Consider the following 13,667-nt stretch of genomic DNA (forward strand, 5'->3'; position numbering starts at 1 on the left):
CGGTTGTGGATAAGGACGAATGACAAATTGAAGCCATATGGAATTAACGCCTTATTGACAACCGACAATAAGTCCGCTTTTAATTGAGAATGGCACATTGGACGAATAGACAGCGATACATTGCAACATAATTCATAGAAACCGTTGACTAGATATAAACTTACCGTAGTTTATTGTAATGGAATAATAGGTGTGCCTTGGTCGATCTTATTATAATCACTAGCGACGCGCCACGGATTCACACCGGTTACACAAAACCTTAAAAAAAAAATAGCCACAACCGAATACAGAACCTCCTCCTTCTATGAAATGGAAGTCGGTTAAAAAGTTATACACTTATACCTTCCCCATCTATTGGTAAGTAAAAACCGCATGAAAAGCCGTTCCGTAGTTTTTGAGTTCATCGCGAACATACATACACACAAACAGAGAGACACGGCAGACGACTTTGAGACGACTTTATAAGGTGTAGTGTAGTGATGTTTTATTGTAATCGAGTAATAGGTGTGCATCGGTTGATTTTATAATTCATAATATTAAATATTTATTGGGACATATGAGATATGAGTAATCCGGAGAATCCCTAAAACACAAATAGTTAACGTAATGTAATGAGTAATTTTTTTTCCAGATAATGTTTAGTGATTTGAAGATAATAATAATGATTCATGGAGTGTATTTCCCGGTACGGTAAGGGTGGGTTTGTCAAATGCCTAATGCGCTATCCATATGTATTTCTAAGCTTCAGTATAGTATGTGTCATGACATGAACTAGCGAATTATCTTATCAAGTGCCCGATTACATAATTCTAATTGACGTAAAATAATTTATCTAATTACCCTCGCCCGGCTCCGTCTTGATCTATCTGACCTATTAGGTCCTCCTCATTTAATTACTAAAAACAAATATCACCGGTGTTGGGTAACACACCAAAAACTAATCGTCCTAGGTGATGTATGGGTTACCTTAGATAATGTTAATGTAAGGGGTGAGTTCAGTAACCGTTTTATTAAGAGGGCGTAGAGGAGGGTAAATTTTCAGATTCTGTCAAATTACCCCATTTCACACACAAACGCAGCTCACGCACACTACCTCAATTTACTGGGACAGGTCAGTGACCCCTAATGTTTTTTTAAAGGTGCTGTTTCGAGTTTAGTGTTAACTACTAACCTTCTTTGAGGAATTCAAACTGTCACAGCTTTCCTTTGTGAGAAGACAGAGAAAAAACACTTTTTTATATATAGCTTTCCTTGTTTGTTCATGTCATGTCATAGGTATGTGACGTATTAGGTAATTAATTATTTTCGTTGTTGACTTTTGTATTAAGATAGGTTCAAAACGGCGACGCTCTTAACTGTCCATCGGTGGACCTTATGCCTTTTGTAATAAGGTTTACGGACTGTCAGTTAACAGTGTGGTGGTGGGCAATGGTAGGTATGCGGTTTGTAGACAGACCGAATTAAACCTAGGAGATTTATTATTAAAGATATAAGAAATCATCTATTTTACCTACTCGAAAAAAGTGGACTATATCTAAAATTATCTCTTTATTACTTATAGGTCTTGTAACATATTTTTTTACAACTAAAGACGCTTATTATATTTCACTTATAACTTAATTTTTAAAGCTCTGTTAATAATAAAGCTTTATAAACATCTAATAAAATTCAGGTACTACACTTATACTTTTGTAAGTCAGTAAGTGATGCTTACTTAAAACTTATTGGGAAATCAAATAACTCATAATTACCTATATTAAAATATATAAATTTACTATTTCATCTCATTTCATGCCAATCCGCATTGGGCTAGCGTGGGGACTATAGCCCAAGCCCTCTCGCGCATGAGACGAGGCCTGTGCTCAGCAGTGGGACGTATATAGGCCGAAATGATGATGATGATTTCATCTCATACGTTCAATAAGGCCCAGGACCGGGCCTTGTCACCCGCACTGACAGAGGGCCTTTTTAGCCCTACATAATATTAAAGAACTGTGTCCCGGATAGTATGGGTTCTGGTCCATGACGCGTTCTGAAGTAACTTATACAGTGTGTAATCGTTAAGTGTAGCCAGGCTATAATTCCGTAAATATAACAGATATCAGAAAACTTCAAATTGATATCAAAAGTGCATTACCCAATGAGTAAAATTACATTTATAACTTTTTTAAAATAAAAGTAGAAATATCTCAAACATTAACTTCAAACCCTCCCATACATTTAGTACGACGACTCACCCCTCAAAGAACGTCGGTGTCGTAAGAGACGAAACTGCTTGAGATTCATTATTTGCGATAATAAACTGTAATAAAATAATGAAACTACCGTTTATTAAATAATACATCCAACATTTCTTTTTAAAGGAAGTACATTTTTTGTTTACAGTAGTTTCTCCAAATGACGCCCTTCTTGTGCGATACATTGACGGGCCCCCTTAAATATTTCTAAATGAACTTTGCGGTGTAGTTAAAAAATCAATGTTGGATTTATTATTTCATAAACGGTAGTTTTATTATTTTATTACAGTTTATTATCGCAAATAATGAATCTCAAGCAGTTTTATCTCTTACGACACCAACGTTCTTTGAGGGGTGAGTCGTCGTACTAAATGTATGGGAGGGTTTAAAGTTAATGTTTGGGATATTTCTGCTTTTATGAAAAAAAAATATTAATGTATTTTACTCATTGGATTACGCGCTCTCTATATCAATTCGAAATTTTCTGATATCTGTTATATTTACGGAATTATAGCCTGACTACACTTAACGATTACACCCTGTATATCATTAGATAGTTCATAGCCTATATCGATAGAATATATCGTTCTTATGAGCGTATTTGGTGGGCATACCTTATTAGTAAAAAAGTCTACTGCTTTATAATAGGGTGGCACTGGTGGCAGAAACTCATTTCATTTGTAAAATTATCACCTGTAATTTATCTGTAAAATATAAAAACATTGTATTCACACTTTTCAAATGCCAGATGATTATTTTATTTAATTTTATTTCAATATTTAATGTTTGACTTGCCACGTGCGGTGCCACAATTATTATTCAGAAAAAATATATGAGTGCCTATTTTAAAGTGATACTTTTTCGAATGGAGAATAAATGAGCAAAATTTAACAATTTTTTTATTTAGTACAAATCACCACACTGTGATTGTAAAAAAATACATATAATAATTATTTATTGTGCAAGTCAGTTTATTTGTATGAATCGTTATACATACCTATAACGATTATTTAAAAACTGAATTCCTCGTCCCTAGATTATACAAAAATGATATATAACTTGCCCTAGTTGCTAAGAGCATGAAGAAATATAGCATAGATTGGACCGGGGAGCCGACCATTTCCCCTCTTCCCTTATTTTTGGTATACGGTACGATCTCGTTGCTACCGGGCCTTATCAGCCCATTATTTGGTAATAACGGTATGCAAGGCATCTAACACAACTAATAAAACCTCCACGAACAGAAATGGGTGACATATTTTATAAGATTTGACAGTAACCAAGAAGAATCTTCAGATTCAGAATCATTAAACGGCAATTAAGCCACTAGTATTGGGTTGCCTATAATCATTTTTCTGTGAATGTACTCGTAAACCTCTATCCGTTAGTATGCGATTCATTAATGGACGCACCATGGCCCAAATCGGGACACAGTTCTTTAACACGTAATGTTAATAATCAGTGAACATTATTAATTACGCTCAAATGCTTAAGTTTCAGTACAGGTAAAAGTACATATGAGCTGTACTTTTAATTGTTAGTACAATCGGCATCAAATAGATAGTGACGGCCAAAGTGACCAAATATAGTTATAGGATCTAAATGTGAACGAATAAGGTCAGATGAGGCATATAAGGCCCACCTTTATATTAACTGAAATAGTTTTATTAATAATCAGGATATTATGACCAAACCAATTCAATATATATTTCTCATTTGTTCATGTTTCTTACACTGTTACTGTTACCGACACAAACACCAGAGAGGAGGAGATCAAAAGACGCATCCAAAACGCCCTGCGGTGCAGTGCAGCCCTCCACAAAGTGTTGGTGTCCGGGCTTCTCAGCAAACATACAAAGTTACGGATATATAAAACCGTTATACGGCCTATCCTAATGTATGGCTGTGAGGCCTGGTCCCTAACACTAAAAGAAGAAGGTCAGCTCCTGGTAGCAGAGAGAAAAGTTTATCGCAAGATCCTGGGACCTATTCAGAGAGATGACGGCACCTGGAGGATCTGGAAAAATGCCGAGATCGAGGAGTTAGTGGCCGAACCCAATATCATCGGCGAAACGAAAGCGCACAGACTTCGCTGGTTCGGTCACCTACTCTGAATGGGAGAGGATCGGGCTGTCAAGAAGGCGTTCTTGGGACGACCGACTGGTAGCCGTCCGGTGGGTCGGCCCAGGTATCGCTGGGAAGACAGTGTGGCGGCGGATCTACTTCAGCTTCGCGTCAGTAACTGGCAGGAAGTTGCGCAGGATCGGGACAGGTGGCACGCTCTCGTTTCGGAGGCCAAGACTCTCTTTGGATCGCTGAGCCAAAATAGTTAGTTAGTTAGTTAGTTCATGTTTCTTAATATACCAAAATAGTTATAAAAATATTCCGGCGCTTTTGAAAAATCCATTTTATAAAAAAAACATACCATGTTGGTTCGGAACCGGGCCTTGTTACTGACAGTGGGCCTTCTTACAATTAGTCATAGTACAAGTTCAAGAATAACAGAAAATACTATTAGCTGGCCCAGGCCTTATTAGCTTTTATCATGAATTAATTTCATCTTAAATTTAAAATGGTCTATAGTAAAATACGGCCTACATGAGTCATGGAAAAACAAATTGTATTTTATTTAGTACCTATATGTTGTTCAAAATCTTCAGTAAGCTAACTTATAAGAGTCTATCTATTATAATTAATCTAGATTGACAGTTTACTTAGCAAATCTAGACACGCGGCAGCGTGTCAAGCCAAGTTCAAGCAAAGGAACTGGCTAGCCAGCGCCGAGTGTAATATTACACGAACCACTTGGTGCCACTTTTGACCCTTCTATAACTCAAAACATCTTTGACGTAAACACATAAAACTACGTGTGTTTAATTATATCCATAAGGATATCTAGAAGCCCAAATTTCATGAAGCTAGCTCAAACGGTTATAAAGGTATGAAGGTCAAAAAGTCGTAAATTTTAAGACTGACTTATGACTTATAGTACCTAAACCTAACCTACTTTCAGATGACCTAGAAGGATGAAATTTGGAATCCAGCTAGGTTATTGTGTGTAACCGTAGGAAAAAATCTAAAAATAAAATAAAGTTAAAAAATAGGGGGGGTCCCCATACAAAAAAACCATTTTTTATTGGGCCTGACATATAAGTACCTAAACCTAACCTACTTCCAGATGACCTAGAAGGATGAAATTTGGAATCCAGCTCGGTTATTGTGTGTAACCGTAGGAAAAAATCTAAAAATAAAATAAAGTTTAAAAATAGGGGGGGTCCCCATACAAAAAAAAACATTTTTTATTGGGACTGACATATAAGTACCTAAACCTAACCTACTTCCAGATGACCTAGAAGGATGAAATTTGGAATCCAGCTCGGTTATTGTGTGTAAGCGTAGGAAAAAATCTAAAAATAAAAAAAAGTTAAAAAATAGGGGGGGTCCCCATACAAAAAATTTTTTTTTTATTGTAGCGTTGGAACCGTTACAAGCAGATATTTGAAACTACCCCAATATATGTATTATTATATTTGCTATATTAAAATAAAGTTTAGTCAAAAAATAAGTGGTGTCCCCATACAAAAAACTTGTAATACGCTCTAAACAGCCGGCCAACGGTGTGTCGTCGGCGGCGCGCGGCACCACATAATTATACAAAGAACAGAAGTAAAAACCATACAGCGGAAACACAAGAAAAAACATTAAATCTCAATACCTGCCTAGTTTTCTTTACAAAAAGTATTGATATCCCACCAAAAACATAAATGTAAAAAAGGAGAGCCAAGTTCAATACAAAAATTATGCTTGGCTGTGGGGCTCGCCGCAAAAAGAATGGAGATCTAAATGAGTGCCACTGCCAAGTTCTATGCAAAATCCAAATATGTATTTATAGGAACAAAATAACATTATAAACAAGTATTAAACTCTATTTCTTCGCTTTATTGGATACCTATAACAATTGCTGTTATTTAAAAAAATGTGAGATCTTAAAGTAGGTTAGATTTGGCTTGGCCAGATTTTATCAGAATTACAATATATATAAAATGATTGATGTAATGAAAACTGGCCAAGTCAAATCTAACCTACTTTAAGATCTCACATTTTTTTAAATAACAGCAATTGTTTTAGGTAGCCAATAAAGCGAAGAAATAGAGTTTAATACTTGTTTATAATGTTATTTTGTTCCTATAAATACATATTTGGATTTTGCATAGAACTTGGCAGTGGCACTCATTTAGATCTCCATTCTTTTTGCGGCGAGCCCCACAGCCAAGCATAATTTTTGTATTGAACTTGGCTCTCCTTTTTTACATTTATGTTTTTGGTGGGATTGTACTTTTACCTTTAGGTTTTATGTCGGAAATATTTCACCCAATTTGTACTGAAACATAAGCATTTGAGCGTAATTAATGATGTTTACTGATTGTTAATCTTAAATATACCTATTATGTAGGGCACTTAAATTATTTTAGCGGACCAAGCGGATGTGTATGTTTGTGGACCACTTTTTTATTTAAATAATTAAATTGTAATTCATTCAAAAAAAGTTATTACAATTAGGGATTTAGATACCTCACCTACCTTATTACTAGTTATTACAAAGCATTACAAAAATGTCCAAAGGCCAAAGCCACGCCGATAAGACATAAGACCTCATAAACGACTTCATAAATATAAACGTTCACTGAAAAAACCCAAATTCATTTCTGATAATTTTATTTCGTTACTGAGTTATCGTTTTGCACCGAATATCAATGAAATAAAAGCACGTTGTTGTTTGATAGATACATTTATATAAACATCGTCACATGAAACCAATATAGGTACTCGTAAACCAGACCACTGCGATGCTACTGGCTTTAAATATCGTTCTTTCAACTGATGATTTAGCCACAAAAACCCGCTGAAACTGCAGGTCGAGTCTTGATTTCAATTTCTTGATGATATATCATTGCATTAACTTTCAAAGCACATGATAGCTCTTAGAATAGCAACAAAACTGGTTGAAACTAAGAATTTTATTGCTGTAATTATGTGAACAACATTGCTTCGTCTTCATAAATAAAATTTTAATAGTTTATATTGTTTAGGCTAAAATGTGAAGAATTTTGTTGATAAATTGTTTATCTAGTATATTGACATTATGTCATATATGTTTTTAAAATGACGTAATATGAATACCAGCACAATGAAAATTTATTCCAATAAGAAATAACAAATCTTCAAACTTTTTTCATTTTAAGTGAATTAGGAAGAAGCTAATTACACTGATGTGGTTGTATTAATATATTTTATTAAATAATTTGTCATATTTTTTAAGTATTATGACTTGTGAATAAAAATAAATCGAAATTTTAATGACTCTAGATCTCCGTGTGACGTTATTTATTTACCCTATTTATTTTGAACACAGTTTTTCACTGGTATCATCATTCGTATACGGACATGAATTTCTGTCAATATATATGCCAAATCGAAATGTCAACTCGGGAGAAAGAAGTAAGCGTCCGCTTCCAACGGCCCACAGCGGGCATCTGAGGAGAAGGAGAATTTGACAGGTATGGCGGATGTATGGAAATTATACGAAAGTTTACGTTTACGATTGAATTTCTCTGTAGCCTTTAAGAGGAAAAATAGGAAAAGCCTGATTCGTTGTAGTCCAGTTATCTGGCTTTCGAAATCACTCGATTTTATAGCATGAGCATCGATTTTTTTATACAAATTTTACTAAACGCTGACACTCGTTTGTCACGTTTTAGGTACAACTTTGCATAAGTGTATTTATTATATTGTAAAACATTTCAGATTTTCAAGGGCGATTCGTTGTAAACATACTCTTTGGGATAATAATGACATTTATTATATTTTTTTTTATCAAGAGATGTGAACGCTAGCGACTAAACGGTGACTGCCTTTTTCGCTGATTTTGCTCGATGCAGTCTTAAGTTAAAATATAGCAAAACTGACTACACTTGGAATCATTGCTTGTTATAATAAAATTACGGCACATTTTTTACATTTGAATTCGCTGTAAAATGGGTTAAACTAAAATTTACAATTTGTAATTACAAGCTTTTATTACAAGCTTTTATTTACTTTCACCTGACCGTTGTCTGTCTGTCTGTGTGTAATCAAATCTTGCAAGTTAAATTTGATCCACTTCCCGGTTTCCGATTGAGCTGAAATTTTGCATACATACGTAAGTCGGATGACAATGCAATATTATGGTGACATCGAGCTGATCTGACGATGGAGACCGGAGGTGGCCATAGGAATAGGAACTCTGTGATAAAACAACGAAACCTAATTGTGTATGGGGTTTTTAGAATTGTCTCGATGAGTATTAGTAGTCTGTCGTAAGAAAAGTACAGTCGGCGATAAAAGCTTGTACCAAAAATGAAATTTTTGCCAAAAACTTATTTATTTAGTTTGACCTGTCCCGTTGTGTCTGTAATCAAATCTTGCAAGTTACATTTGATCCACTTCCCGGTTTCCGATTGAGCTGAAATTTTGCATGCATGTATAAATCGGATGACAATGCAATATTATGGTACCATCCAGCTGATCTGATGATGGAGACAGGAGGTGGCCATAGGAACCCTGTGATGAAACAACGCAACCTAATTGTGTTAGGGGTTTTTAGAATTGTCTCGATGAATATTAGTAGTCTGTCGTAAGAAAAGTACAGTCAGCGATAAAAGTTTGTACCAAAAATGAAATTTTTGCCAAAAACTTATTTTTCCACATATTACTTAAATAATAGTGGGAGTGAAACCCAGTTTGCGTTGTTGATGTTTTAAGGAAGCTAATAAGCAATAACTATTTAGTTTCATTGACTGCCATTCGCACGAGCAGACTTCAAGAGTGCCGGCGGCGGTGATTCTATCTCAAAGTGCAAATTGTTGAACGCGGCTGTCATATAAAGCAATTTACGGTTCTGTGTGGTTATTAAGACACGCCCCTATTGTATATTTATTGCCTATGAATCCCACGAGCGAGCCATCAATTCACAGTCCACTGTTAATGTCTCTTATGACAGACATCATCTCAGTTTATGTTAGTTTACAAGTCAGATGAGTATCAAGCACATCTTTGAATGACCTATGCTCCGCAGTTGCTAATTTTATGGTGCAACTAACCAGTTTATTCGTATTTAGGTACTTACATATTTCATGTGATTTATTTCTTTGCGGTTGAGTTTCTGTATTTATTAAAGGTTAGAATTGGTTTGTAAGCATATGATGAATTTTACAAGAATCACTTGTTTGAAACATAAGTATACAATATACATACATACACGGTGTAACATGAGGAAACCGAATAATTTTACCCATGCATCTCTGAGGTCAAAAGAAGGAAAAAATTTAACATGAGTTTAGGTCAATTTCGCAAAAAGTAATATTTTTTTTCTTTTGTTTTTTTTTTCAATTTTTTGAATGTATTTGTACATAAAAAATAAATGTTATTGGTAAACTTGTTACTTAAAATTGATTTTTACATATTTTATTTCGTAAAACCTTTTTGCAAAGTGTTATTTGTCACTTTTTGACATCTATCAATAAGGATATTTAGACTACGTCCCATAGCAGCAACATTACCATCAAAAAAGCCTTTTACATTATGTAACAACAAAAACTTGTTTATTTTTAAATTAATATTATCTCTGAAACTAGGCGTTTTAAAAAAAAGTTTATAGGACATTTTTGTCTCTAAACATGATCAGAAATACGCTGTTAAAATTATTCGGTTTACTCATGTTACACCGTGTATATTATATTTTTATAACTTTTTCTGTCTCCTCCATGTCCAGTTGCTTACGTCGAAATAAATGTATTTAAGTACAATAGTAAAATCAAATTTCTAAATGGTAAAGAATAAACTATGGACTTAATTTTATTATGTCACGATCAAAATAATATTTTGCTTATGACGTAAGCTAAGGGGCCTTTAGAGCGCAATTTGCGAATGTCGGATCGACTTTAATAACAATAACTGACTTCGCAATTGGCAAGATCGTCATTGTCGACATCTGACTTACTGGTAGGTACCCTTTGACTGAATATGTCGCGATTGATTATACTCATAACATTATACTAGATAATTAAACTTATCTACCATTCCTAATTGAAACATTAGTATAAAGCGACAGGTGTTATTACAATGATCTCACCAATTGCTCACTATAGTTGATGACCAATAACCGACTTAGGTCACGACCGCTCGTGATCCGGCATTGTAACTATACCGACGACGTACTCAACCGGAAGACCGCTTCGAAACGTAAACTGATTACTTACTCGTTATTATTGTGTTTCATATGGTTTCGTTTCATGGTATTCATTTACTGCGTTAGTTTTTATCCGAAATTCAAATTATATGATTGCATTTCCTGTACAGTAGATACAAAATACAAATAGGTACCTGTTTTTTCGTACCCCTGCGAAACGACATAGTTATTTGATATAAGTTTCTAAATTTATGTTCGTGATATCCACATCATTTTGCGAGTATGCTTAAGTTGAATACGTTCTTTGATATTTCTTTATAATTTCACAACATAAGTTATTTTTAATACTTGCTGAACAATTTTTGATCATTTTGAGGAGTGCAGCCTACAGTTTAATTTATTGCTCCTGATACAGGAAACACCCGGTATATAGCAAGGTATCTTAAGATGCCTTGCTTTAAGATATCGTAATATATCAAAATATATACATATTATAGCTTCATGTGTGGACTCTGTCAAATAGTACGTAAAATATATCGTAAGATGTCGTGCAATAAGATTTATTTTGGTATATTATCGCTCTGTCTGTGACGGGCTTTAATGACATACTTTTACGTGTCCTTATAAATATAGGTTTATCTGAGCCCCAAGAGGTTAGAGATGTTACAGACACTTTCACTGTGACCTACTTTCCAGTGTAGTAGTGCCCTACCCTTACTCTCATCATTTAATTTAAGGATAGATCCAGCACTTGCCAACTGTCCTTACCTAGCACTCCAGCAGGCATAGTTCTCGATAGTCCATGTTCTAACTGCTCCCTATGTTTCAGTGTTCGAAATGCTGGTCTGCGCCAGACAGTGTGCGCGACGCAAGTCGCTCACACTTACGTTCGGCGAGTTCTGCGTGTTCGCGGCCGAGCTGCGAAGGCATTCGAGGCAGGTCAGACAGTGAGTAACGATTTATTTACAAAAGTAAAATTTAGAAACTTTACTGATGTCACTTCAAAGGTTGATGATAGTTAGTGTTCCCTAATGCTAGTGGTAATTTTCTAACCAATAACTTATTTAATTTTTATCCTCTTGGGGTTCAATGTCCTAATACTAGTACAAATTACCTTCAATGAAATTTAAATCTTAATGAAATTGAATAGAGTTGCTTTTATTTTGTTTAGTTAGATTTTAAAACAAAACAAATTCAACTCTATTTTCTAATACGGTAGATTCAAATTCGATTGCCAATTTTCCTTGTATGGTGGGCCGCTAGAGGTTAAAATGTTCCAAAATATTAACGAAAATATTCGGTCTCCATAACATTTCTTCCATACTAAGAGAGAAACAAGAATTATGAGAGTTTACGACAAAGCAGTCGGCATGTCCCTGTATATCAGTGTGCATTTTTTGTCAAAGGACAACACTGCCTGGTGTGTTGTTAGGGTTCCGTACCCAAAGGGTAAAACGGGACCCTATTACTAAGACTTCGCTGTCCGTCCGTCCGTCCGTCCGTCTGTCTGTCACCAGGCTGTATCTCACGAACCGTGATAGTAGACAGTTGAAATTTTCATAGATGATGTATTTCTGTTGCCGCTATAACAACAAATACTAAAAACAGAATAAAATAAAGATTTAAATGGGGCTCCCATACAACAAACGTGAATTTTGACCAAAGTTAAGCAACGTCGGGAGGGGTCAGTACTTGGATGGGTGACCGTTTTCTTTTTGCTTTTTTTTGTTTTTTTTTTGCATTATGGTACGGAACCCTTCGTGCGCGAGTCCGACTCGCACTTGCCCGGTTTTTTTTAAATCGGCACGCAAGTTCATTATACATTGCCAGCTCGATTTAGTGTTATTTATGACGTGGCACCGTACGCACGTTAAATAAGGTTAAGACAGTATACAAATTGAATGCAATAAAGTCGTAAATGTTGCCCCATTTGTCCTCTGCGGACATGAATCAGTATTATTTCGTCGATGACGTTTAAACCCGCCCGCTTGTCCGTTCTTGAACCGCAGCTGACTTTGACTATGGGGTTACCGACTTATTAATACTTTGCGGTTAATAAAAGTGCCGTCTCCAATCTGTTCGACCTGTAGTACATTAAATTTGTATTTGACAAAATCTTACTTCCGGTAGGCCTGGCGATGATTCATAAGAATCATAAGTTTTCTTAAAAATATTGCGGTTATAAATTCGGTTACTTTAATGGTTAGTTTAATGTAGTATTTATTCGCACATAATTACATTAATCACACATTTATTTTTTATCATTTTAATACTTAAGATACTCGCCTCCAGGTACAGAACATAGTTCTTTACCCATAGATTGTGTGAAAAGTACCCTACCTTTGAGGCGCCAGTCTGACTCCCATTTTCCTGGTTAGTTGTTAAATGAAAAATAATTTCAATAGTCCATCGGTACCTATTTCCCCTTTTATGACTACCTACTGATTTTTGTGAAATGTGCAAACAATATAAATATAATATCATGACAACATAATTATGTGTTTTATTTGAAAATGTGGTAGTTAGTTTAATACTGGGCTTTTAAAAATAGTTATTTACGATACAAGTGTGAAAAATAGGAAATTCGAACTGAATTTAGATTAAATCGGGATAGCATTAGGAATATACTTACTAGGACAACATTACTGCCGCCCTGAAATACTAGTTTTTATCCGAACTCTTTCAACCAAAAACGTGTATGTAGTAAGAAGCACACAACATGTTGAGTGACTCACTCCATTCATCTCCCCCGTGTGACGTTCGTTCGAAAGCCAACTATCGAATCTGATCTTAACAATCGGAGTAAAAGCAATATGCCATCATTACGCATTAACAATGCACTGTTTTGTTTCTAATTTCAGTTTTCATTCGCAGGAGTCCAAACAAACCGGAGTCACCGCAGTGGAACGTAGAGAAGGAGTTTAGGGAGAGGGAGACGATATGCAAACCCAATATCGGTAAGCTATCTGAAACAAATAATACAGAATGTAAGGTCACACTACAACGGAATGTCTATTCCAACCTAAACGTCGCGAAATATTGGCGAAATAAACGCATCGTATATTTCTGCTGCTGCCGCTGATTTGACCTAGTAAAAGTTGTCTATGGGACACCCATCTTTTTTACCACCTGTGCACCTCGAGAATGGCAAGTCTACAGAATGCAAAAGCTCTTGTTGTTCCGGTGAATTATGGTTCTCTCTT

At 35.3% G+C, this 13,667-nt stretch overlaps 1 protein-coding gene across 11 annotated transcripts in view; it reads left to right on the forward strand.

The window, feature by feature from the left end:
• LOC134679131 (uncharacterized) overlaps positions 1–13,667 on the forward strand; it is an 87,588-nt gene that overhangs the window by 49,410 nt on the left and 24,511 nt on the right. For 7 of the 11 annotated variants that reach the window (XM_063537990.1, XM_063537985.1, XM_063537989.1 and 4 more), the window contains 2 exons: positions 11,294–11,411; positions 13,339–13,421. In XM_063537990.1, the coding sequence (XP_063394060.1) occupies positions 11,294–11,411; positions 13,339–13,421 (201 nt within the window). Of the gene's footprint in view, positions 1–11,293; positions 11,412–13,325; positions 13,422–13,667 lie in introns of all 11 variants that reach the window. The other 4 variants (XM_063537992.1, XM_063537996.1, XM_063537994.1 and 1 more) reach the window with 1 other exon arrangement.

The sequence above is a fragment of the Cydia fagiglandana genome, chromosome Z (genome assembly GCF_963556715.1).
Source record: "Cydia fagiglandana chromosome Z, ilCydFagi1.1, whole genome shotgun sequence".
NCBI classification, from domain to species: domain Eukaryota; kingdom Metazoa; phylum Arthropoda; class Insecta; order Lepidoptera; family Tortricidae; genus Cydia; species Cydia fagiglandana.